The 25,565-nt window shown below is 36.8% G+C and overlaps 1 protein-coding gene across 3 annotated transcripts in view; it reads left to right on the forward strand.

The window, feature by feature from the left end:
• Positions 1–25,565, forward strand: part of TFEC (transcription factor EC) — a 76,918-nt gene that overhangs the window by 50,676 nt on the left and 677 nt on the right. For 2 of the 3 annotated variants that reach the window (XM_030480445.1, XM_030480446.1), the window contains exons 7-8: positions 7,061–7,208; positions 8,139–12,481. In XM_030480445.1, coding sequence (XP_030336305.1) covers positions 7,061–7,208; positions 8,139–8,519 — 529 coding nt within the window. In that variant the 3' untranslated portion in view covers positions 8,520–12,481. Of the gene's footprint in view, positions 1–7,060; positions 7,209–8,138; positions 12,482–25,565 lie in introns of those variants that run through there. The other variant, XR_003990683.1, reaches the window with a different exon arrangement.

Here is a 25,565-nt window from a genome sequence, read left to right on the forward strand (position 1 = left end):
ACTCTCGAATTTGGCTCCATCTACAGCATCCACCCAAGATTAGACAAATGGTTATGTTCTTGTTATTAATATAGAATTGGGTATTACAGCTGAGTTAAAATAAAAAGGGCTTTAAGTACCTAAATAAAGTTTTGGCCACATGTGATCCATTGCAAAGAGAGTGGTAGAAGACTTTTAGTTTTGCTGGTGCGTCTTTCAGTATTCAAGACCATTTTGGGTAAGTGATTGAAAGATTTCTCAGAGAAACAGTGGATGGCACTGTTGGTTTGCAGCTATAAAGCAATACTGAAAGCAAGTTATACTGCAATTAGAAAGGGACATGAGATATAAATTCCAGTTGTGATTTATGATTGCCTACAGAGGTGTTTCAGTTACACGTTTTGGTGTGGATTCAGGTTTAAGTTGTGAACTTACTGAGAACATTAATACTTAGAGCAATCACATAAGTTCTTAAAATGAATGATCTGGACCTATAATTGTGCTTGAATAAGTGGATGATGGATTTTACCCACAGATTTTTGTGGTGGTGGTGATGAAAAAGCTTCAGGTGTAGAACCTGAAAACATCACCTTTTCTTGTTTTAGTCTGAAAACCCATGACTGAAATAATCAGTGTGACAGCCCCAAAGTGTCTTATGTTTACAAAAGCAGGACGTGAACTTAAGTGTCTCATGTTCTGAGGACTACTGTCTTCAAAAGGCTGGTAATCAGTACCCCTTTTGAAAATAGGTTTATTTAGAAGCTTTCAAGTTGATGTTAAAAAAAAGAGGCATCAGAAGGTGCAGGATACTTTTGAAGAACTAGTTTATAACTTAACTTTGCTATAGCTTGGTGCCAGGTTATACTAATCCAAAGAAGTGTAAACACTTTCTAAAAAATATATATTTGTAGGTTGAAGTACATTAATTTGTTATGTTGTTTTGTTGGCTGAGCAGATCAAAATTATTATTTCTTTCTGGTATGGTCCTGTGTTGCCAAATCATAACTCAGTGTCCTTACCCTCTCTTTCAGTTCTTGCTTTTTCCTTCATAACACCTTACTGTGTCCCAAATCTGCTCCCTTCTTCTTTGATAGAAAGAGGTGTATCATCTCTTACAATACTTTATCTGTAACATTTTACCACACATAGCATTTTCACCTCATATTGATTTTAGAAGATTCTTCTTATAGAGGGAACTTAGCTGTAAAAGGAGAAACCTTACTGATGCTTAGACTAATGACAGTGAAGCAAATCAGCTTTTGTATTGAAGAGCAAATACTACTATAACTAAGCCATTGTGGTTAGCATGCCTGTCCCAGATGGCTTGCTTCAAGATTACATTCAGACTCAGGAACAGAAAAGGACATTTTTGATGCTATTTGGAAACCTTTTATGATTTATATTTCTTAGAAGTGGTGTGTGGGGTTTTTATTTCACTTCTGTTTTGTTAGTTATATAGTGAGCTTGTTTGGCTCCTGCAGAGCTTCCGCAGGGACTTTCTTTTGACTGGCTTAAACCCCTATTCTTTTCACTTTTTTTTTTTTACTTTTTTTTTTATTTTAATGATGAAAAGTGTGGATTACATTGCTTAAATGAATGGGTGTTTCAAGTTCACTTCATCAGCATTAGAAAATGGAGATAAGTTGCAAAGAACTTTGACTCTTTTGTTTAATTTTCAATGCTTAGATATCCAAGTGGTAGATGATTCAGAAATGCAAAACAGTTATACAGAATAATTCAAAAATAGAATAAAAAAATGACCTAAAATACGCAGTCATATTTTGCTGAAAAGCATATAACCTGCTCCTTTAAATACGTCTACCTTTCCATTCATTGTTCCTTTGTGTTCCGCCTTTCAGAATCCACCTTTTAAGTGGTTAACTGGACTTCACGTTGTGATGGAATCTGGAAATGCCTACACAAGAACTGTCTTATGACTAGAATTGTCAGAAATACTAAAAGGAAAAAATATTTCCTTTAAGAATTCCAGTCATTGTACAGAACTGGGATGTTAAGAGAACCACTGAGGATTTGGGCAGAAGTAGTGGGTTGCCCTCACTCTCTCCTCTCTGCTCTCTGCATCTGCCAGTGCCTGACCTTCTCTCTGTTGTTTGTGGACAGATCTGTTAGTGGGCAGCATAGCCATGTTTTTTACAAAGAAAAAGCTTGCATATATATATATCATGCTATTATAAAGTGGAAGCTTGCTGCCTCTTTCCAGAGAATACACTTTGTAATTGTGCAGGTCATCAAAACAAGTACAAAGTCCTACAAAGTATTTCTTTGAGCAAGCATAGCTTATAGCTAATTTCTCAAGAATAGGGAAAGAAATGGTCTACAAACATAGCTTCAACTTCACAAGTGTATTTGTTATCAGTAACTGTTCTGTGGTTGGCAAGCTCTATGACCATCACCCTTTCCCAAACTATGTTTTTGTTAATTAGTTTTAATCTTCGACGATCAGGTGCTCTTATCTACTGGAGTTCAACTTGTGTAAACTAGTGAAGTTCCTTTGTCTTCAGCAAAGTTGCTTAATGGAAATGAGTTGAAGATCAGTCTCATGGTTATGCTTCTTTTCTTCTAAATGAGAAACTCTCCCAGGTGATAGTTATATGTTTTTGTCTGGGCATTTGAGATTTGTAGAGAGATTCAGCTGGTGAAATCAGGAGCAGCTAGGGTTCAGAGACTAATAAAACACAATGTTTGGGTTTTTTACTTATCTGCTATTTTTCCATGCAAATCATGTTATGTGTGGTAGACCTCTCTTAGTTAATCTAGATTTCACATGCATAGCTTGCTAAAAACTTCAAACTGTTGTATTACACACACACAGAGACAGAGACACAGTCTTCATATGCAGAGATCATTGCTGATGACTAGACCTGCAAAACTTCTTACATCACTCAAATTATTGTTTCTCATGTAGAGTTTCCTATGTGTTTCAGTATTTACAGGATGGAGCCTTACATAAAAACCCCCAAGCAAACAAACGAACAAACCCTCCTGCCGCCCCGACCCCAAAACAAGAAAGAAATTAATAGGCAGTGAAAGAGTAAAATGAAAAAAGGGATTCCTGCTGTCTCCAAAGAGAGAGATCTATATCTAACTTTGTAGGTTCCAAACAGTAATGGATGCAACTGTTTGTCTGGTTTTATAAAGTAGTTTCCAATAAAAGGACTAGCAACTGCCAGTAGCTGCTCAGGTTTTAAATGTTCTCAAATGGGTTTGTACGCCTTATTATTTCAAATTTTGTCTCCATCATGTACTGAGCACGCACAAAATATAAATCTTTAAAAAGAAAACCCCACAATTTCATCTTGCCATTTTTATAACTTTTTAGATAATTTTATTTACATCCAATTTAGAATTCAACATTTTCAGAGAAATAACAGAAAACCAACAACTGATCAGGGAATTTCTGAATTCTTCCTATGCACTTGCTGTGCTTGGATTTAATCCATCTTCAAATGCTGAATTAGTTATTTCTTCCCACCATAGATGAATCTGCTTGCCTGTCTGCTTGCTAACCAGAGCTAGATGTATTGCAGACTATTGCTATACAGGCAACTCCCCCATGCTATTCCCCCCATTTGCCTTCATCCTCACTAGCTATACTGCTACTCTTCTAACCCTGCACATCTGCACAGAGCCTCTGTTTCTCCATAGCACTGTGCTGTGACTGCTGTAGGTGCTCTGGAATAGAATGGATGGAGAGTGTCTGTGATGCAGAACCAACACAGACATCTCCAGTATTTTCTTTTGATCCTTGTATAAATAAGAGACGCATAGTGAAAAAGATGTTGACTTCTAAGGTCATCATCTGATCCTTTGCTGTGTTGCCTTCAGATACTAGAAGATTTAACTTCAATATTCCTCATATAATAAGACAACAACCTGTATATGTATATATGAGTAGAGATGTAGAAGATACGCAGGATACATGCATACGTGTACATACACATGCATAAAATAACAGTCTCTTAAATGATAATAGTAGCCACAGCATCCTAGAGCTCCATGATAGTTTTGCCTCTCAAATTTATAAAGATTACTAGAAGAGATGTCTATCCATATGTATCTCATGCAGAAGCTGCGGAGATCCATCTCTCTGGCAATTTGAATCCAGGAATTACCCCTCCAGTGAAGATTAATTTCAACCTATAAGAAAAAAATATCATGACCATATATGTAAAGAATTAAAATATCAAGGTAACAGGAACTGAAAGTAAGCAATATTACAAAGGTTGTCAATTATGTATAACATGAATGAATTCCATCACAAAAAGATTCCAAATACAGAATACATGAATATTCATGAATACAAATTCATGAATATATGGAGTATTCATGTGTAAATCAAAAAAATTAACAAAAAATATCTTTGTCTGAATTTGATTTTGAATTCGTAACCTTTTATAACTGACCTGAAATTTTTTTGTGAAATCAGTCTGAAATATTTGCTAAATACGTGATATATGCATATCTTTGTCCTGCTGTTATATGCCTTAATTATTTCCATTTTGCCAGCTATGGCTTAATTTCAAATTTCATAGTGATATGTTTTTATGTTCAGAAAATCAGTCCAAAACTTCTTTAGTTTTGTCTTAATTACATGCTAGGAGGAGCTGACCCCCTTGCCTAGACAGACTGTGTTTCTCCAAAGTTTCTGCTAAAGGTATTCTTGTTACTGTAGCACTTCTCAAAGTTGCCATGAAAATGTCCTAAATCAGTCCTTTTCACTTGAAATCAAACAAAACCCTACTGTAATTCTGAGCTATATATAGCACATATAGATCATATCTGAGATGGCAGTGGAGATTCCCAGTTTGAAATGTTGTCCTCCTAAATTAAGCTGCTCCTATTTGTCCAGGAGTACTCTGTTGTAGACAGGCACCTCACTGCCTTCAAACTCCACTGCAATGAAGGGTAAATATGGACCTCTCATTATTATACCTAACTTTCCAAAGATGTCTGAAGAAATCAAGATTATAATGTGATGGCAGTCAAAGATTTGCCCAGAAAATAAACATCACATGTACTGAAAACTTTCTTAACCTTTACAGTTTGAATATAGGTATCACACATACGAGCAGAAAGTCCTCTCCTAGAAGGGAGTCCATGGGATGCTGGCAGGAAAATGTTCTGTCATCTCACCTGTGCAAGAAGTACAGGGAGAGTAAGGAGAAAGCAGAGGAACTGCCAAGAGATGGCTCAGCTGTCATGAGGGAGACAGGTTCTGCTCTTGGTTCCCAGACCCACCTCAGCTTTAGTGGTTTTTGACCAGGGAATGTCTAAATGAGGCCACTTCAGCAAGCAGCCTCTGATGTTCTGGCTTTGCAGACAGCAGCGTCTGAGACAATAATATTTTCTCTCTGACCTCCTCAGCTTCTAATCCCAAAAGCTGTGCATTCCTGGCTTGTACCACTGAGACGAGGGGAGGTCCCAGTGTGCTGCCCAAATAGGACAGAGGTGTGAATTCAAGCCCTCTCTGATCAAAAAGCTGGTTCTCCCAGATTTCTAGCAAATGTTTTAAATTCTAGGATGTGGTTTTAACACTGTAATGATTTATCACAATATAATCTTGCATATTCTTCTGAGTATCTTTAAAGCCATCAGCTGCCTAAAGTTTTACCTCTAGTACAATGCATCAGGAAAGGTCAGGTGGTATGGATGCCTACTTCCTGTACCTGCCTGGCTTTTGCCCTGTGCATTCATTGGAAAGACAACTGCCTTGATGAAAATCTAAGGGTGCTTACCCTGGGGGTAAGGTTGCAATGTTCTTTAGGCACTTAATCTGAGAGGTTGAATGGAAAGAATAGACATTTCTGCAATAAATCCACTCCAGATCAGTTTTACTAACCATAGGTGAGCATATGAGTAGGAGCAAGTCTCATTAGTTAGAGCAACCAAGGAATAATCATAAGTGATGATCAACTGGAGTATAATTTATATCTCTTTTTGACTCCATAAATGCCAGTTTATATGTATTTGGAATAGGTACTAAAGAAAAAAAAAAAAAGAGTGGTTACTTGTCACTCCCAACCTCAGATTCTTACTGGTTCAAATAACTTTTTCTTTCTCAGAGTTATTTTATAGGACCAGAACCTCTACCAATCTTCTGCTTGATCTAAGCCATCTTGCAATGAAGTGGATAGTTTGGATAAAATCTTTTGTCTGTATATTTAACACAACAGGCTCATCCTGTATCATAAAATACTGTACTTTATTAGAAATTAAACATTTTCAACAAATTTCATTCTTGTTCCAGGGCCTCCAAGGCCTTACATAAAGGAATACATAGAAAGTTAATAAATGAGTACATGAAAGTCCTTGAACAGATCCATTTGAACTAGTGTATTGTTGTTAGTAAGGCTGCTTGTAAGCTGGAATTAAACCATGATTTCCTGAATGATGGACAGGTGTAATCTTATGGGGTTTTTTGCAAGGCTTTTGTATGGAGTCGGGGTCTGCATGTAGCTGTGGATTTTAACTTGGTTTGTATTGTTTCAAGATTTTTGAACGGGATTCCTGTCATTCCATAGACATTATAGTTATGAAAGTGTGATTTGTCTGGTCTGTCATCAGTGAAGAGTTGCATTCAGCACAGACTATTTTTTTCTCCACAAGCATAAAGGCAACCTCATTAGTAAGTCAGGTAAAAGGAGTAGTATATTCAAAATGAACTTTAAAAATTTAGGCGTAAGTCCTCAGTGATGTATATTTCCTAGTTCATTAATGCAGAAATACTGCACATAGATTTTAATCTTAGAGTTAATAATAAAAGCAATTTTCACTAAAAATATAAAAACTGTAATGGTAGAATCATGATATTGCATTTAGCTCTCCCACAAAAAGTCACTTTATTACTTTCTTTTGACACTTATTTTCATTCTGGGATTAATTTTACTATATAAGGGCTTCTTAACTATTCTATTAAAATTTCCATTCAGAAGCAATAATATCTAAGAGTGAATAATAGTCATGTAAATCATTATTTCATATTAATGTAAAAGATTTTGTAAGTTCTTATGAATTCTGCTGACATGCACAATTGTGAAAAGGTTATCTCTACATTCTGCAGTGATATGCGCTGGAACAAAGGAACTATTTTAAAAGCATCAGTGGAGTACATCAAGTGGCTACAAAAAGAACAACAGAGAGCCAGAGAATTAGAACACAGGCAAAAGAAATTAGAGCATGCTAACAGAAGACTTCTACTCCGAATTCAGGTTTGTATAAGAGCGTTGCCATGAACTACAAAGCTTTCTCAGTACTTATCCCTCATCAAATTTTATTAACCTATATCATTTTCCACCAAATGGCATTTATTAAAAGTAAATTGGTTTTCCCTATTTATTGCTGTGTATATTGGGGAGGGGGTATTTTTACATTTCTAGGAAATTCATTTGATAATTAGACCTTATATAAAGGAATACTTGGAAAGTTAATAAAGTTAATAAAGTATTTGTAGAAACAATTTCCTTATTGTCCTGGTTTCATATGCATTAGAGCCAGAGAAAGACAAAAAAGGAATCAAAAACGTACACTCATGCAGCAAAAAATCAATACTAGACACAAAATTCCCTTCAGTATTTTCATTTTCTCTTTGTAATCATTTCAAATGTTATACTTTCTTGGGTATAGTGTGCCATGTTACATCCGCTTGTGACACGAAACAGCAGAATATAGCCCTGCATGGCTTGAAATGCAAGATTTGAATATAGACACATTTGAAGATGAGATAGACATAAAATCAATCATCTTATATGTGGTGTTTTACATATATATCTATATATCATAAGCATCATCAAGTAAAGTATCTTCTATCTTTCTTTCTCTAAACCACTGTGGATAACTGATTAGAAAGTTGCAACATTTTTCTGTCAACTTTATTTGGCTCAGTATGCAATAGTTTTAGAGAGGCTGTCTTATCTCTTAAGTTCCCATAGGATAGTAGCTTAACAGCAGGACGAGAAATAAAAACACTTGAGTGGCAAATGTTCACAGATTAACGATTTCATATTTTAAAACATAGTCTCACAACTGGAACAAAAGTATCATTAAATTGCATTATGATCTGTATACTTATTGCAGTAGTTCTGAAGACACTGTTTTGTCTTTTTAATTCATTATCTAATTGTTTTTGTTTGAAATATTAGGAACTAGAGATCCAGGCACGAGCACATGGCCTTCCAGTCATGTCTTCCCTCAGTGCTGTTGATTTAGCTGCACAGGTCATCAAGCAACAGTCTTATCCAGAGGAGAACTCTGTAGACTACTCTCAACAAATGCCTCTAGCACATGGGCAAAACTCTGATGTTTGTGATGGATCTACAGCCTTTTCTGATCCGCTTTCACACTTCACAGATTTGTCCTTCAGTGCAGCTTTAAAAGAAGAGCAACGGCTAGAGGAAATTTTACTGGATGATACGGTGTCGCCATTTGGAACAGATCCACTCTTGTCCTCCGCATCCCCAGCTGCATCAAAAGAGAGCAGCAGGAGAAGCAGCTTTAGCACAGACGATGGAGATGATTTATAAAAGCAGAAAGGGCCTCATACTTCTCTAAAAGACCAAGTTGTACTTAACCATGGTGTTTGTGCTTATTTTAAATACTAATAAGGAGAGCCACTGTGAAGATAAGTTACTACATGACAAGGGTTTAAATCAGCCCTTACTTCACAGGAAAATGAGATGGACATGAACTCATATCACTTTGCTCCAAATTTACACCCTCTGTTCACAGATGACATTTGCACAAATCTTTCTTCACTGGGAACGTTTTTACTGTCATTCCATGACTTTTTATAGCACTATGAAAATGGTTACCACAGAAGGAATATGTATGTTACAAAAGTGTATTCAAACTCTCTCTTCAATCTGTTTTCACTTTTCTCTGCTATAAACATGAGTTTTAGTAATTTGCTTATTTCTTTTTTCTATATAACTAAAAATTCTACAAAACATGAAGCAACAGGGAACTATTTAAAGTGGGAACTGTAGAGATTTTACAGGTTTTAAAATCTGAAAAAAACAGATGGTAATGCTTTCACACAAGTGAAGTGAGCATAAAATTTAAACTGTGTAGGCTTCTCTTTAAAAGCAGAAAATCTATTAAACTTTCCATGGAATTCTATTTTTTAAAAATTTCATTTGTAGGAAAAAACTCAGACTTGTAATATATATTTGAATAATACAGAAGAAAAATGGAAACTAACATAATGACAGAGACTCAAATGAACTAAGACATCAATAGAAATTACATTTCAGCAGAATGACTGCATGGATGTACAAGACTCCAAAAAGATACTCCAGGTTACGATTAGCACAATTTAAAACAAGCAGTACTGGTCACAGTGCTATGTCAGCTGCTTATTCCAAGAATATTCAAACTGCGTCCCTTTTTGTGTGGAAGAGATCAGAATTCAGAGGAACAGCTGTGTGCTTCTAGACAATGCTTTCAGTGTCCTTTGGCAGCAATGTTTTTCCAAAGAGACTCTACTTTATCCATACATATGCCTTTTATCCATTTGAAAATGGGGGGAAATTATAAGATTCCCATTTCATACACTTGAAACAAAAAGAATTTAATTTCAGATTTGACTTTGCATTCACTACAGAAAAGCTGAAAAGGAAGACTTTTCAAACTGAAGGAGATATTCAGAAGTGTTGATGCGATGCACTGCTTCTCATAACTAGCTTGCTGGGAGTGGGCGTTCAGAAAACGTGTTTTGATGACTCAGTAAAGGCTTGGTAGTTAGAAGGCAGATAGAAGGCATATCATTTCTATGCATAGTGAAATTCTGGAGAGTGATGTATGTTCCTGGAGGACATTAAGTCCATTCATTCTAATTGTAATATTAATACACGGGAAAACAAGCTGGCACAGGTTTTTCATAACTCTTCCTCAACCAAAGCCAAAAGATCATGTTAGGGAGTTCTCTAACAGTTCAAAATATGTTCCAAAAGTGTGTATTAATTTTGTCACTGAGCCTGCCTCGCACCCCTGAAGTGTCACAGGATTGGAAATAATAAGAAGAGATTAAAGTGGATTGTTTTTTGCATGAACATTTTAAATGCATTTAAACATATTATCCAAGAACAGAACAATTGTTTCTTCCTGTTGCCTCCTCTGTTATTGGTACCTGGGTCTTCTTCACAGTCCTTGTGAGGTTTGTGCTCCTCCAGGGCCATAGCTCATTCCTGACCAACCATGCTAGTGTCATGATAGTTTCTTAATTGGCAATTTAGTAGTAATAAATTACATCTGGATGGCTATGAAAAATGATGGAGTATCCAATTTCACACGAATATATATGTTTTTAGGAAAATCCAGGATTTCTATAAGCCTGTGCAAATTACGTGGGTGTAAACTGAACAGAGCAGTACTGATCTTCGTGTTGCTTATGTGTGGGTTCCCAGACAGGCCAGCATCTGACCCTCAGAACAGACTATGATATGCTTCCACTACATGGTTAGAAATAATAACAACAAACAGGGTTCTCATAATTTTCTCTTTTTTTTGTCGCATAGAGGAAATGGATGGAAAACCAAACGGGTATTAACCAAAGGTAATTGAACATAGGACTGATCAGCATTTTAATTGGTGTGCTTCTGTAAATCAGGCTCATTAAAAGAGGAACCACTTAGTTTTACCAAAGACTAGTTAATATTGACATTTTAATATAAAGTATGATGAGTTAAAAGTAACATTTATGCCCACATTATGTCTAGTGTAGGATGTGTGTTGCCCGTTTCAGCTGATGAGAGGAAGGGATACTTGGTTGATATCAAATGCCATTTGTCCTTGTACTGCAGTTTCTACTACATTAGTTTTAAATACACCAGTGTGGATTGCTCATAATGGAGAAAAAGAAATTAAATATGAATGTATTACATGATTTTCCCATTGAACTTTTACATGGGAGTTAGACCATACTTGTGAACTATATTGACTTTAAATAACATCCTGAATTTCATCACTTTTATAAGCACTGTTGTAAAAAAACCATTATAGCACATCCATTAAATTTTTTAAAGTTGATTTTCATTCTTCTGACAATTGCTCCAGTCTGAAGCGCCAGATTTTTTTTTTTTTTTCTTTGCCGGCATGAGAAACTCAACAAAAGACAATGAATGCTCCTTTTGCAATATACTGTATTGATATACTACTGTATTGCATCTATCACTAAACATATTCAAGCTGTCTTCATTCATAGAAAACTCCCCAATCCCCTTGACCAAAACACTAAATGTATTCATACCTGTAGGTGTGTATTATGGCAATGTTGTTTCACAACCATTATGATTTTTCTAGTAGGAAGTCATCATAATTAGTATTTCAGCTAATAACTATAACGTGTATTACGGCATCACCCTTGAAATTAAATGGTGGTACAGAGTGCAAGAAACAGTAATCTAGGACATTCTAGGTGTGAATAAGTGGTATTAAAAGTATTTAGGAGATGTGTGTGCTGGTAACTCTATTCCAGACTTGGAATAAGCACTCTCTCTCCCATCCTGGGTTTGGTGAGGCTGCTGTGAAGGTGAGAGGACTGTTAGAGCAGAGCAGAGCAAAGCACAGTCCTGTCAGCTTGCAGAGAGGAAAGCAATTTCATGGCTACAGGGCCAAATCCTGATGTCCTTCTTCATGCAGAATTTCTTTGCTGTCCATGCAGGCTTTATTGGACTGAAACGTGGTGCAAGCAAAACATACTTTTTAGCTGTTTCCTACAGAGATCTGTTTAATGAAATCTCATTAAAGAGATGCATAATATGTCTGTGGCTCTGGGTCTGGAGAAGAATTTAAAGACTTACAGAGTTTGACCTCAAGAAGGGCAGGGGGTGAGGGGAACTGGCTATTTTTGTCAAGATGTATTAAATGAGGAGTTCTTGCTTGTTTACAGTAGCACTGTTTCAAAGCTGGGGAACATACTCTTACAGAATACACAAAACAGCGGACTGATACACAAAAGGAAAGGGAGCTGAAGTATCAACATCCTGTTTAATTCATGAAATAGACATAGATGCTATACTAAGAACAGAAAACTAAATAATTTCATCACGCATGGCGCGGATAGTGTGAAAAGCTACAGTAAGTGCGAACAGTTTTAACAAACAAACAGGAACACAGTTGCTTTATATAGTAAAATAACTATAATTCAGTCATTTAATCTTAATAGGAACATTGTTATTATAATACCTCTTGACTTTAATAAGGCTGTATATATGAATGGAGGATGTAAAATTATTGTAATTTAAAATTATGTTGAGTCTTAGATAAGTAAAAGCATTTACATTACTATTATGAGACTGTAGAATATTTTTATAATAATTGCTATTTTTCATTGTTAACCATATAGTATCTTGTTTTCAAAGTCAATGTATGCAGACAGAATGTACTTTATTATGTACTGTACATGCAATCTTTTTAAAATTACATTTTATACATGCTAGTATTTTATATCTCTTATATGAATACAATTAAAGGACTGAAATTAAAACATCTCTTTATATGTCCCTTGTGATACTTCACTATCCGATCCCTCAAAGAATGCCATCACAAGACAATATAATAACATCTGCTAAGAATGTCTGAGATACCTAACAGACAAAACACTTCATAACAGCTAAACATTTAGTCCATTATGCTACATCATGATCCAGTAGCCTCCCATTAATAAAAATAATTGATACATTCTTTAATATGGTCTCCTGCCATCTGCTTATTCCTGCTGCTAAGGCTTTGATTTATGGAAAGTGTTTTCAGAATGTTGCAAAATTGCTAGCAGGCATGATGATATCAGTTAAATCACTAAGAAGCTCCACAAAAACCTTTTAATGTATAATGTACTAGATGTTCCCCAGACAATCTAGGATAAACAGAATATTGTATTTTAAGATGTAAAACATTTTCTAAAGCTGATAATTAGGTAGCATTTGGCACTAAAAGATACTCTTACTTAATGAAGTAAGTAAGGATTCGGACTACATTTTGAATTCCTAATATCAAAAGCACTGCTTTCTTTAGAAGACATTTGGTGCTTTCTGTGCATGAAATAATTCAAAAGTTGTTGAGTAGTAGTATATATTTCAGCTATAGTTTTGTAATAGTTAATTTTTTCATACAAAATATTTCTCATTGTTTTTGTACATCAGATAAACATTCTATTTGTAACAAAGATGTTCTCCAGGCTCTTTATTTCAGGAAATAAGACACCCCCATCAGTATTAAAATGGAATATTATTATAAATGTTATTTAAAGTTCAGTGATTAACCATGGAAAGAAGCTTTGCTTTTTTACATATTTATTATGTACTTAGGATTTGATCATAAAAGGTACTCAGCTTCTTTGTGAAGGACTAAGGGCCCTCAGTTCACGTTGAAGAAAGGCAATGCTAAGCCTGTTGCAGACTCAGGCACTTAATGATTAAATAAACAGCATCAGAAAATAAAATCAAAAATTATTTCAGGGATTTAAATAAGCACTATGTCATACACTGCTTGATTAAAAGTAGTGATAGTTGCAATTGGCAGACAAACAGATTTAATGTCAGCATCATTTGTACTGTCAACCAATAGGAGATTAGTGGAAAATGTATGAAGTTGTGATAATAATCAGACTAAAAGTCTAATTATAAAGGAGGCTGCAGCAGTGAAGTATGCTAAGGCTTATTGGTTAAATCACTGGTACCCATCAAGATAAATATATATCAGTTTCATTAATTGGCAACCACAAGACAAGTGTTCTATATTCAGGGTGGTGATGATTTTGATATAATTCACCACATTGTGGTTAAGTATATGATTCATGTAATAAGAAAAAGGTGCCTCCAGGCTATTGTTCCTAGGATGGATTAAAATTTACATATTGCTTCTCCTTATGTCAAAACATCTGGTGCCTGCAAATGCCAACATTTTGCTAAAAAGTTTCACAAGATAGAAAAAGTGGATTGGAAACATTGTATGTGAATCATTCAAGCATTGTAATGGAATAAGAAGCTGAGTTATGAACAGGCAGATTGAACAATATTATAGTCAAAGAAATTCATATGCTTATGAGTTTGATAGATAACACTTTGTATAAGGAGGGCAAATGCCCCAAATCAGAAGAAATGACATTTTTTTCAAACGTCTTTGAGATATGTCATATCGGTTACTTTCCAAACTGCATTTTCCCCTGAATAAGATCCCTGTACCTAAGTATATGCACTCATGTGCTAAGATCATGGCTAATACATTCATTTCATTGATGCACTTCAGTATGTTGGCAACCCTATCTGCTATTTAGTTACCTCAGAAAATTTCATTACTCCTATTTTGCAGCAGTATATCAGGCTATATAGCAGGGTAGATCTCAAAAGATTTGGATGGCCAGTTATCCTACTCATCTTACTTCCTTGCTGGTCCCACCACCAGCAGAGTCAAACGAACAAAACCTCTCCATGGATTTCTCCCTTGGAGAGGGATGAGGTCTCCTACTCATCCTGCCTCAAATCCAGAGCGTGCTCACCTTGTAACTCCTAACAGGTTCAAAATCTTCAAGTACAAAACTGACATTACACAACCCTGTTGCCTGCAATAGCAAGCAAGGATTTGGCAATGTGCTTGAGCTCCTCTGCAGACCTTTCAGGCTTCCTCCCACTGATCTTGAGGGGATTTGAAGAAGAGAGTAGCCAAAGCTCAGTTCAGACCAAGCAATATCTTTACTACAAACCCTGTGAGTACATTAATTTTGTGAATGGTGGTTAACAAAAGGCTTGATTTTTTTTTTTTTTAAGCATTTTACATAAACATGCATTTTACATTGTATTTACTTGTAATGGACTTGCCTTCGGTTACCAAATGATTCCAATTTATTTGTTTAATAAACAGAATTTGGAAAAAAATCCGTTAGCTAAGTACTTTACATACTCTCCCCGAGTAGGCTGAGTTAAAGGAAATATGCTTGGATTTTTGATTTTTTGGTGGTGGGTTTTTTTTTTTTTTTTGGTGTGGTTTTGTTTTTTGATTGTTGGGTTTTTTTTTTTTCCAAAAATATAAAATATCATTAAGAATTCTTAATATAATGTCTTTTTGTCAATAAGTTGATCTATAGCATGTGCACCTTTCCTCATCATTAGGTGAATGAACCTCACCAAGAAAAAGTCCTGCATGGCTACAGGGCCATTTGGAAGGCAAAGTGAGTACCCAAAGTCACTGCAGAAATACCATTCCATCATTTCCACTGGAAAACTGTTTCTACTGCAGCACAGCTAATATAAACAGCCAGCTAGCTATAAAAACAAACTGACACAGAGAAATTTAGTCTTCCTGCAAAGTAAAGTAAGCATGGTCAACCACAAGCATGGACCAGAGAACTGACTTCTGCAATAAACTCAAGAGATGTTGTCTCCACTTGGGAATTTACACTCTAAATTACACTAAATTTGACTTGCTCTTTTGCAGTGGGTAGAGCATCCTTCGGGCAAGAGAAAGCAAAACCTGAGAGAACTGAGGTTAAGGAGCATGGACAACAAAAGAACATACGCTTTAGTCCCAGAATGTCACAAACGGGGTCTGGCACATCCAAAGGAAAATCTCTGCTCAAGGGCAAAAGTCAGCCTGAAAATCAGGAGTGGATACCAGACTGGGCTCTGGCAGACCCTGTCTCTTCCTGCAGGAAAAGAAAGGTGCTAATTTCAAGGTATGTTCAGCTTCCAGTAAGGTAAGTCATGAGTACCTCTTCTCACTCACCTCTCTCGTATAATCGTCTTCCCTTTCAAAGTATGACAAATTCTGGAGGATAAACCACAGATATTCTTCCCTTCCTTCCTTATTGCTCTTCCTCTTCCGGAGGCTGGTGCACATGTGAGGTGCATCAGCTTCTCCTGCTTATGAGAGACCAGCTACAGCCTCAGCTGAACCTGGCAGATCAGTCAGTGGTGCAACAGGTTGGTTATGCCATTGGCAATGCCAGTGCATTGTTAGTGGCAAGTAAGTATGTGATTATTTAAAAGGCCGGAAATAGTTTTCTACATATCTTGACTCTGAATATTACTTAGTTAGCGTAGGAATAAAATAAACTTATTTGCCCTTTAAGCCTTGCCATTTCAGAAGAACTAACTTAGTTTTGTTGCTCAGGGTATTGAAATCCAGTAAGAAATAGATGTTTGGTTCCCTTAGGCCCCTGAAAACCCAGACTGGATGTTTGTTGTCTCTAAGCACTTTCAGTGTTACCAGGAGGTTGCACGTGGCTTGCTCTTGATGAGTTTACTTGTGGGACCAAGTTCGCTTTACTGAGGGCTTTCTTCTAAACAAGGGAGTTTAAGCTTGAGCTTCCAAAATTCTCCTTTTCATAGGCCAATAAAGATATGGTTATTACTGCTCCTATCAGCCTTATGTCCTATTTTGCCCATGTAGAAAGGCAAAGAAGTGAGTAGATTTCACACAAAAATATTTGCAAAATGTGCCTATTTGGCCTTTTCTCTTCAAAGCCCATTTCCTGAAGCAGGTGTCTAGAGTCTGAATACAGGCCATGTATTACTTTGTTTTGGGGAACTAAGTTCTTAAGTGAATGGAGAGCAAGTGATTTGGGACCATTCACAGACTGTTTCTGTGAGACTGTAACTTTCTTATTCTTTCTGGTTTTGCTTAACTGTATTGTTGAAGTGCTTGTGCTAGATGCTGGTACCAGCCAGAAGATTTAAAAGCAGAGAGGCAGTGATCTGATTGACAGCTATTGCCCAAATCAGACTTATGTATGCACTCTGAAATACGGACGCCTGCTCTGTGTACCGAAATAATTGAGATCCTCAGTGTCCTCCTCAAATTCAATCTGCTGGTGTGTGGAGCTAAGGTGTTACTCAGAGAGTGGCATTAGGAACTGATCTTGTAGAAAACATTACAGTGCTACCATACTTTCCAAAGCTTGGGGACCTGGGTTTCTTTTCTCCTTTATGAAGTAACTTCATAAACATCAGTTTTCTATTCCATTATTGGAGCACATCTGCTAGCAAAAGGCTGTGGACGTCCTGCTCCTATTTAGCATAAGGTCCTAGGGTACCTTTCTTGTCTATAAAATACAGGGATACTTAGGTCTGTATTATAAATAATAATACATGTATGTGGTGCATTATTCTAATGACGTAATTCAGTTTCAAGTTTTTACTGCCATTCATAAACTGCTTCAGCAGACTTCTTGTGATTTATGATACGAATAGAGCCCCTTAAATTACATCCTAGATTCTGCCGTGTATTGCTCTATGAAAAAAAACGGCTTTGTATCCAATATCACTGTTAGAGGAGTCCTAAAGGGAGAATGAACCAAAAGTCAAGTGCCCCTCCTTGAAGGCGAATAGTGTCTTCATAGTGTGCAGTATGTGGAACTGAACACTTGAAAACAATTACTGTAATCCTCAACTTAATTGTTTGCTTTGAAACTATGTGGAGTTTCCTAGCACTGGTTTGAAATAAGCTTATCAGAGTCACAAGAAAGGTGAGACCACCTTTCAGTGTGCTGTACTTTTCTGACCCACAGCTTCTAACTGTGAGAACGTCAGGGCTCAAAATAGCTGCTGTAAAATTTTGGCGTTCTCTAGTCTGACTCTCTAGTCAGACTCTAGTCTGAGTTATTTTAACTCAGGTGCTTTCTTCCTCTGCAATGTGAAAGCCCTCCTTGAGCAGAGGACTCCTGGGGCTAGTGGCTGGAGGGGATCCATCACTGCTTTGGCTCCATCAAAGCCCTTCTGGGGACAGGGAGGTGGTATGGAGGCACTGAACCTTGCTGAGGGACAGCTCATGTAGTTTTCCATCACAGAAATGTTTTTATTCCTGTGTATTACTGCTAAAAATAAACAGAAATGCAGTTGTACTTGCAGAACCAGCCAAACTTCTGATTTCACAAGAGCAAGCATATTCAATTGTTTGCTGTGTTTCAGTAACAAAAGCCATTTGTATTAGACATCAAAGCTGGATTCAGAAGAAACGTTATAACCAGTACACTGGCAAAAATACTTGAAATCTTAATAGCAGTTTTGGTAGGTTATTTTTAGTACTTGTGGGTACCTCTGATTTTTTCAAAGTTATTTAAATGGAGTTTGACCTTGATTGTTACCTCTGAAGAAAACTGGGTTTAGAGCTGTTCTTTTGCAGAAAGTGCAAAAACCAAACTTAGCTGGGTTTATATGTGTAGGGAAACTTGTAGTTTTCAAAGCAGTTCAGAGGAGACCTGAAGAAACTTGTTCTGAACATCCCACAAGTTTGCAAATACTTGGTCTTCGACTTAACTTTGAGTATTAAATGTACTGATACCTGAAGAGCAGGAAATGCAGTGGAGACAAACAAGACAAGACATAGCCCGTGAAAATTTCTCAGCTTTTTAGATAGTCCTCTATCTTACTATAGCTGCACCTTACTATTTATATAGGACAGCACACCAACTCATAAAAATGCAATCTAGATTACTTTTTATCCTGTTCACTGTTTTATTTTCTTTTGTGTGTTTTTTGTTGTTGGGGTTTTTTTTTGTGTGTGTGTGTGTGTGCAATTTAATTCTAGTGTCACTGCGTAATTTCCATGAACAAAAGAAATGGAATGTATACAGTAGAAAATTGATCCTGTTTTAAAACACTCAGACCTGTCAGGTGTCCATTAATCTATATGTATACCATGTAGGAAGTAGAAAGCTATATAAGTTTTCACATTCTTTGTATTTAATATTTACCTGTGGGCACATATAAAAAAATTCTAATAAATCCACAGCTACTTACGATTTACAGAACGGGATGAAGGCTGGTAGTTGATCCTAAACTGACACAAACCAGATATTCTCTTAATGTTACTCCAAGGAATTTTAAACTGACTCTGTTAAAGCCAAGGTTATTTGCCTTGGGGATGCCTAATGGAAGGGTTATTATAACACTGTCCACAAATAGGTGTCTTGAGAGAGGCAGGGCCATAATACTTCATTGACAGCTAAAAGATTGTGCTATTGCTGTATCATAGTCATCTTTGAGGCCAAAGGTCACACCTCTTCCTTAATATTTAAATAAAGATACTTGACTAGAGCAGAAAACAGCTTATTGCCAGTGATGGCTGCTGCTCAATTTACAAGAACCTTTACAAAGTCATGCTAATTTCTGGCCTCCTTAGAATGCATGATAACCTTTCATAAATCCATCTTTTCCAGATGTCCTTGGAAATGACAGTTATAAAACTACAAATGATTTGTAATGCAAAATGGGACTGACAGAGATTAGTTCTCAATGTTCTAAAATGACTAAAGATTATAGCTAACAAAAGACTTAAAATACGTCAAAAAGTATCTGCCAAAACAGCTCATGAGTATCTTAAACATGTTCAGTAACAGATGGAAAATAAGAAATACTCATGATTGTTATATGACAAGTGGCCACTTTCCCTTTCAGGGTCTCAGGGCAGAACTTTGTTTCTGTGGGTCAATGTGGAAGGCAGATTTTTAATTTTTCATTCTTTGAATACAGCATTTTATCTGTCTGTATCATCCTGTTCATAAGCCAGACTGTTTATGAACAAAACGATTGTTTATGAGATCAAATTCTACTTAGACTTATGCTCATCACAGTTCAAATGGATTATAAAGTGTATTTCAATTTAGAAAGTGCTACAGAAAATACATTTGGTTAAAAGAAGAAATACTTTTTTGACATTTAGGGAAAATATCCTTTTCAAAATTTTGAAAGTGTATAAGATCAAGGTCTCTAAATTTCGCTGAAAATAGACATTATAACTTGTATTTACAAATAATTTTGTTTTCTGCTACTCTGCTTTATAATTCAGAAAAAAATACTAATTTTTAAATATGCCTGTATAAGCTATCTATGAATTCTTCAATATTTCCAAAACCCTACAGAATTCAAAAGAAATAATGGATGTTGATAGAGTTGCATAGACATACATTCTTCTAGCTAAGACAAAAAGTATTTTCTAATCCTAAAAATAAAAATTAAGAGGACCACACCCCAAGGCATGTCTGCACCCTTGCACTCAGAAACTCCTGCAGGGGCTCCCTGGCAGAGAAAGCATTAGGGTGATGGCAACAGCTCATAGAACTAGCAGGACCTGCTGTGGGAGAGCATCCTGCATGTGTTCACCGCCCCTTTCTTCTTTGATTTTCTGTACCTAATTTCAATGTGCTTGCTTTCACTTTTGTTCTCAGACCCTTTGTCTAAAAGATTTTTACCCTGGGAAATGTTATTTTTGGAACTTGGAAGCATTCATTGAGTTAATGAAGTATTGATGAAATAAAAAATAAATGTTATCCATCATGCTAAGAAGGTATGTTATTATGAAACACTCATTTTGTTCATCTTTTCATACTTTTAAAGCTACCTGGGAAAATGATAATATATATTAGAACCAATCACATAGCTTAATTGGTCACAAATGTGTTCCCAGCTTTTGTTCATTTGGGAATTATTTCACAGTCCTGGTTTCTGCAGAGGCATTTGTAATTCCCAAGCTTTATATTGATTATCAAAACATTTCAGCCAATTGTCTGTTCACACACATTCTACCACACCTGTACAGCATTTCTTTCATGGCAATGATTGTTTACCAAGATATAATGATGTTGTTTCTGCTTCCAGACTGAATTAGAGAAAGTTATTAATCAGTCACTCCCTAGTTTATGAACAGAAAGTTATTCATGTGGATATTAAGGAATGGCATTAATAAAGAAATCCATTTGAAAAAAACAGTGCTTCAGTCCTTGATCTAATGTCTGTGAGCTACGATCTTATTTTCCTCTTAGCTCTACTTTTTTATTTTCTTAAGAAAGTCTATTTTTGTATTCTGGAGCTTAGACACCAGCTCTGTAATGTCATTTGCCATGATAAGTGAAGAAAGTCAGGGAATAAAGCCATGGTGCTCACTGCACCCCTGTGCAGTAATAAGTTTGCCACATCTTTTCCTTCTGTGGGATATGTTGACCCAAATTGGGACGTTGTTCTCAGCTTCACTATTTGTTCATTCTCATTGAATGTCTTTTCTCCTCTTCCTCTGGGACCTTTCAACTTGCCTCCCCACATAATTTACTGCAAACTACAGCTAGCAACTGAAGCAAATCTCTGCAATCCCACATTCACTCATTGTGGGATGCCCTGAAGCTGTTGGGTCTCTCCTCCCCAGCACCTGAGGCACCTCTGTGCTTGGCACCCAGCATAAGATTTTGCAACAAGATGCACAGGGCTCTAGCTCAAACTCACTGTAACGAGACATAGGGGAATTAAGCACCTCAGGGTAGTGAACCAAGAACCAACTGATCAACACCAGAGAAACCTGCCAGAAAAAGGGCAGAACTTCTACGTTTCTGTGTGTGCATAACTGCTGCACTTTTTCGTTCTTTTTACAGCCCAGCCATTAGCTTTTCCTTGGCATGAGGCATTACTGACATTTAGATGAAAATACAGAACAAGATTTAAGCACCAAGCCTTCCTCAACAAGAGTGGCTAAGTCAATCGAGGGGAGAGACCTAGTTTTGAACTACTTCATTTGCCTTGTTTAATGTCAGGCTTAGCACTTTTTCAATCTGTGTCACTGATGAACACTAAATAAGGCATCAATCTTTTCCCAGTTGATGACTGTTTTCTTGTTTTGTGGGTTTGTTTTGGGTTTTTTAGGTTAGTTGTGGGGTTTTTGTTGGTTTTTTGTTTGTATCTTTGGGTTTTTTGGGTTTGGGGTTTTTTTTTTGGTGGGTTTTTTTTTTTTTTGGGTTGTTTTGTTGGCTTTTTTTAAATTTGGTTTTGTTTCTAATAGGACATGAAACTGTTTCAGTCAGGAGATATTATTAAAAAAATTCAACACTGGATAATAGCCTAGTGTTAAGAGCAGCCTAGCTTCTTTGACAGCAAAAGACCCCAGATCAGGCTTCTCTTTCAGATCAACTGCCATGAGGGTTTCAGACATCCCACAAGAATCCCCAGAGCACTGCTCTTTGAATTACTGTGTACAGTCTTCTTGTCAAGCTCACCTGGCGCAACTTAGATGTGCACTAAAGATACATGCTAAATTGGCACTGGTGGGTTAAGTGGAGGGAGGCATGGATTTTGACAGGATCTGATGCTCTGAGTGACTGAGGACCACCAGGACTTTGGTAGTTATATGTTCATGAAAAGAAACTGTGTGAGTAGGTGTAACCTTTTTTGCAAAGCAGCTATAGCAATGTGAGATGCATCTACAACTCAGTCGTTTGTTGTTACTCTTCAGGTTTCACAGTAGGCCCTCCAATAGTGCACTCTGGTGCAAGGAAAAACAGGTTCATGTGAGTGAAGTGCTGAAGAGGCTGTGGTGAAGGTGAACAGCAAAAGCCTCAGAAACAGAGCAGCTACAAATACCTTGCAAGCAAATATCTCACTACTATGTTGCAAGTATGTGAAGCATGTACGTGGGAGACAGATGAGCAGAGGTTTGTGAATGCCATGAAATGTTGCCAAGGTATTTAAAGAGAAATTTATGTGTCCAGTAACACCAACACAAATTCAATCATTACTGAGATATTCTTTTACATTTACACTGGAATATTTGTGTCTGGTGGTTTGTAATGGTGATAAAAGGGATCAAAATGTTTCCTAGGTGTTTTCCCTGACAATTCAAGTAATGATGATGGTTAACCTAATTCCCAACAAAAAGTATTCTCCTAAACATATTCCTCTCCTGTGAAGGATATAGGAACAGTTTCTCTGCCTCTACAGATGTTTAAGAAAAGTACACTCAGAAAATAGGGAAAAGGCTTCTCTGATATCTTATGTTTACAAAGTCCTATGTGTTTGTCTTATCAGAAAATGAAAAATAAAAAGTGAGAAAAAATATCACAGTGAGAGGATCCTATAGTTTGGGATCCCTTGACTCTAGAAATCAATCTCTGGACTCGTCAGATATATTTGGAGATAAAAAGAAAGGAAGGGAGTATTGGACGGCTACATATGAAATGGTTTTACTCCACCAACCTGTCCTAAACCAATAATTCAATTTCAATAAGAAAATTGAAACCATATGTCTCTCTTCATAGGAATGATTGGTAAACTGTGTTTGGTTAACCATTTTTTTCCTATTCATTTCTAATACGGTACGCTTCTTCAAATTTCTTACCTTTTTGCGGAAATAGCAATGAAGCTTTTAATGTTTAAAAGATCAGCACATACTTTTATGCACAAAGATTGCAGTGCCAAATACATTTCTGCAGCAGACCACCTCCAGCAATAGTCTAAACACTACTTAGAGAGGAGTCCACCTACAGGGGAAAAGGAGCTCAGACACCTATCTGATCAGAGATGATGAGGCAAAGATGATGAAGTTATTCACCAAAGTGGCCCCCCCAGTTCTTCTGCCATCAGCAATATATTCAAGGAACTGATTGATAAGGCTTGCTTTCATGCAATAAATATCTGAAGGATGAGGAAAGAAAGATGCATGCATCGTGTACAAGTAAATGTGATTGGAGCACAAAAGTAGGTGGATGATGGGTGATAACACATTATGTAAACTGTACCATTAACTTGTCTTTTCTTTTCCAGAAAGAAACAAGAAGTAAAAAGAAAAAAAAAAAAAAAAGGGTGAATTCAGAAAAAAGAAATGAAGCTTTTTGTCCCTTTCCAATAACATCATTGGTAACTTTAACTACTTTGTGCTTACTCCTTTCCTAGTGATGTCCTATTGTCTCCTAGAAAATAAAGCTATATGAACAAATTTTATGCTATTAGAGTCTACTGAAAAAGATACTCTCCCAGTATTTATCCCAGCAAAATTCCAGTTGTCCAATTCATGGGCTTGCTGCAATACTAACACACAAGTAAGAAACAGGTTTCCTCAGCAAATTGCTGAGAACTGTTGGTAAAATTCCTGAAAGAACTGTGAATAACCTGTGTGATGAATGGGGTCAAGAAATCTCATCATCTTCATATATCTGAGGAGAGCTTAATTAAGAAATTAAAGGTGTATGAAGGGGATTAAGGCAAAAGCTGAAAATAAAAATAGATCTGCAAAATGTTAGATCTCTCCTATCCTCAAAAGAGATCAATTAAATCTTTACAAGGAAAAAAAAAAGGCACTGAAAAGGTGTCCTGTGTGGCTAGCAAAAGTCTGAAGTGTAATATTTTGGAAATGCCATAATTTAAGGAGAATACAATGTGTAATTTTTATATGCTGCAGAACCCCACAAGTTCACCTCCCTCTCCTGTTAAAAATGCTACCCAACTAGCTTAATACTCACAACTCTTTGACACAGTGTCCTGGATTTTAACACTTTCTACCTATTTTATTTTTCATATCTACACCAGTTCCAAAGTCAATCCTCTCAGTGCTATTATTCTCCATAAATCAGAAAGGAATGATTGATTCCTTTATAAATTATGCGTACTACACAGGAGACTGCTGGTAAACATTGTGATAGTAAACAGGCCTTCTCTTTCTACATATATTTTTGAGAGCCCTGCACAAAGAGTTTAAATTTCTGATGAACTGCTTGCTCCATCTGTAATTAGCATTAACACTAAAAACACTATTCGCTATTCATATTTGCTCATCTCCTTATCTTAGATTAACCACTGTTTAATATGTGGTTAAAATTATTCTGCACATCGTCAACTGATCTATGTGAAACAGCACAGAGAACAAAAGAAGCATAATCTTCCATGAAGCTTCAGACAAGTGAAACTGTACATAATCCAGAGACAGTTTCTTTTTGGTAACCTGCACTTAATACACACTGCATGTCTCCCCTCTCTCTGCCCCTGCATATTTTGAATCTGCTTATTAAAAAAAAACATAACCCTGATTTTTTTTATTTTTTTTTTTTTCCTAGATTTCACACACTTTGGGCCTAATTGTGCAAACTCTTTGCACTGGTAACAATGGTTGATCTGTCCCATAGCCACGACTCTGTGCTAACAACCGTGATGCCAACAGGACCACTTGTGGTAACATTACATCCAGGAAGAAAGAAGACTTTGTGAGATGAGGCTTTGAATAGTGATTGTAGCTGCAAATGACTCGAGACAAATAGTTGCCATTTGGGCTGCTAAGATGAAATAGAAATAGAAAAAATAAACAAGATACTTCCCATAAAGAAGTAAGGGGATGTTAATATACTGAATTATTAAGGTGTGACAGCAAAGGGTACTCTTAGTAAGAACACAAATGGTGTCACTGAATCCCGTTTTTTTCCCAATTACTCACCTAAGTAAAGTCTAGGAGGGCTCAACCAAGAGGTGCAGTAAAACAAAACCAATTTTCTGTACCTTGAAATGTTTTATATTTACTAAGGAAAAACAACAACAACAACGAAGTCACCTGGGATTTAGTGCAACAATTTAATTTGTAACACCGTGTACCCCACTGTAAATTAAAGCCTGAACAACACGGTAAGTTAAAGCCTGAAACTCAGACAGAGGCGGCTCTGCTCGTTTAGCCGAACGGGCCTGAGCAAGACGCCGGTGATCAGAGAAGCGCAGCGCCCTCCCCGCGGAGGCCCCGGCCCCGCCGCGCTCGGAGCCCTCCTCGGCGGGGAGCGGGGAGCGGGGATTGGGGCGCGGCGGCGAGCGGCGCGGGGCGAGGACAATAAGGCCCTTCCC

This window comes from Strigops habroptila, chromosome 3 (genome assembly GCF_004027225.2).
Source record: "Strigops habroptila isolate Jane chromosome 3, bStrHab1.2.pri, whole genome shotgun sequence".
NCBI lineage: Eukaryota > Metazoa > Chordata > Aves > Psittaciformes > Psittacidae > Strigops > Strigops habroptila.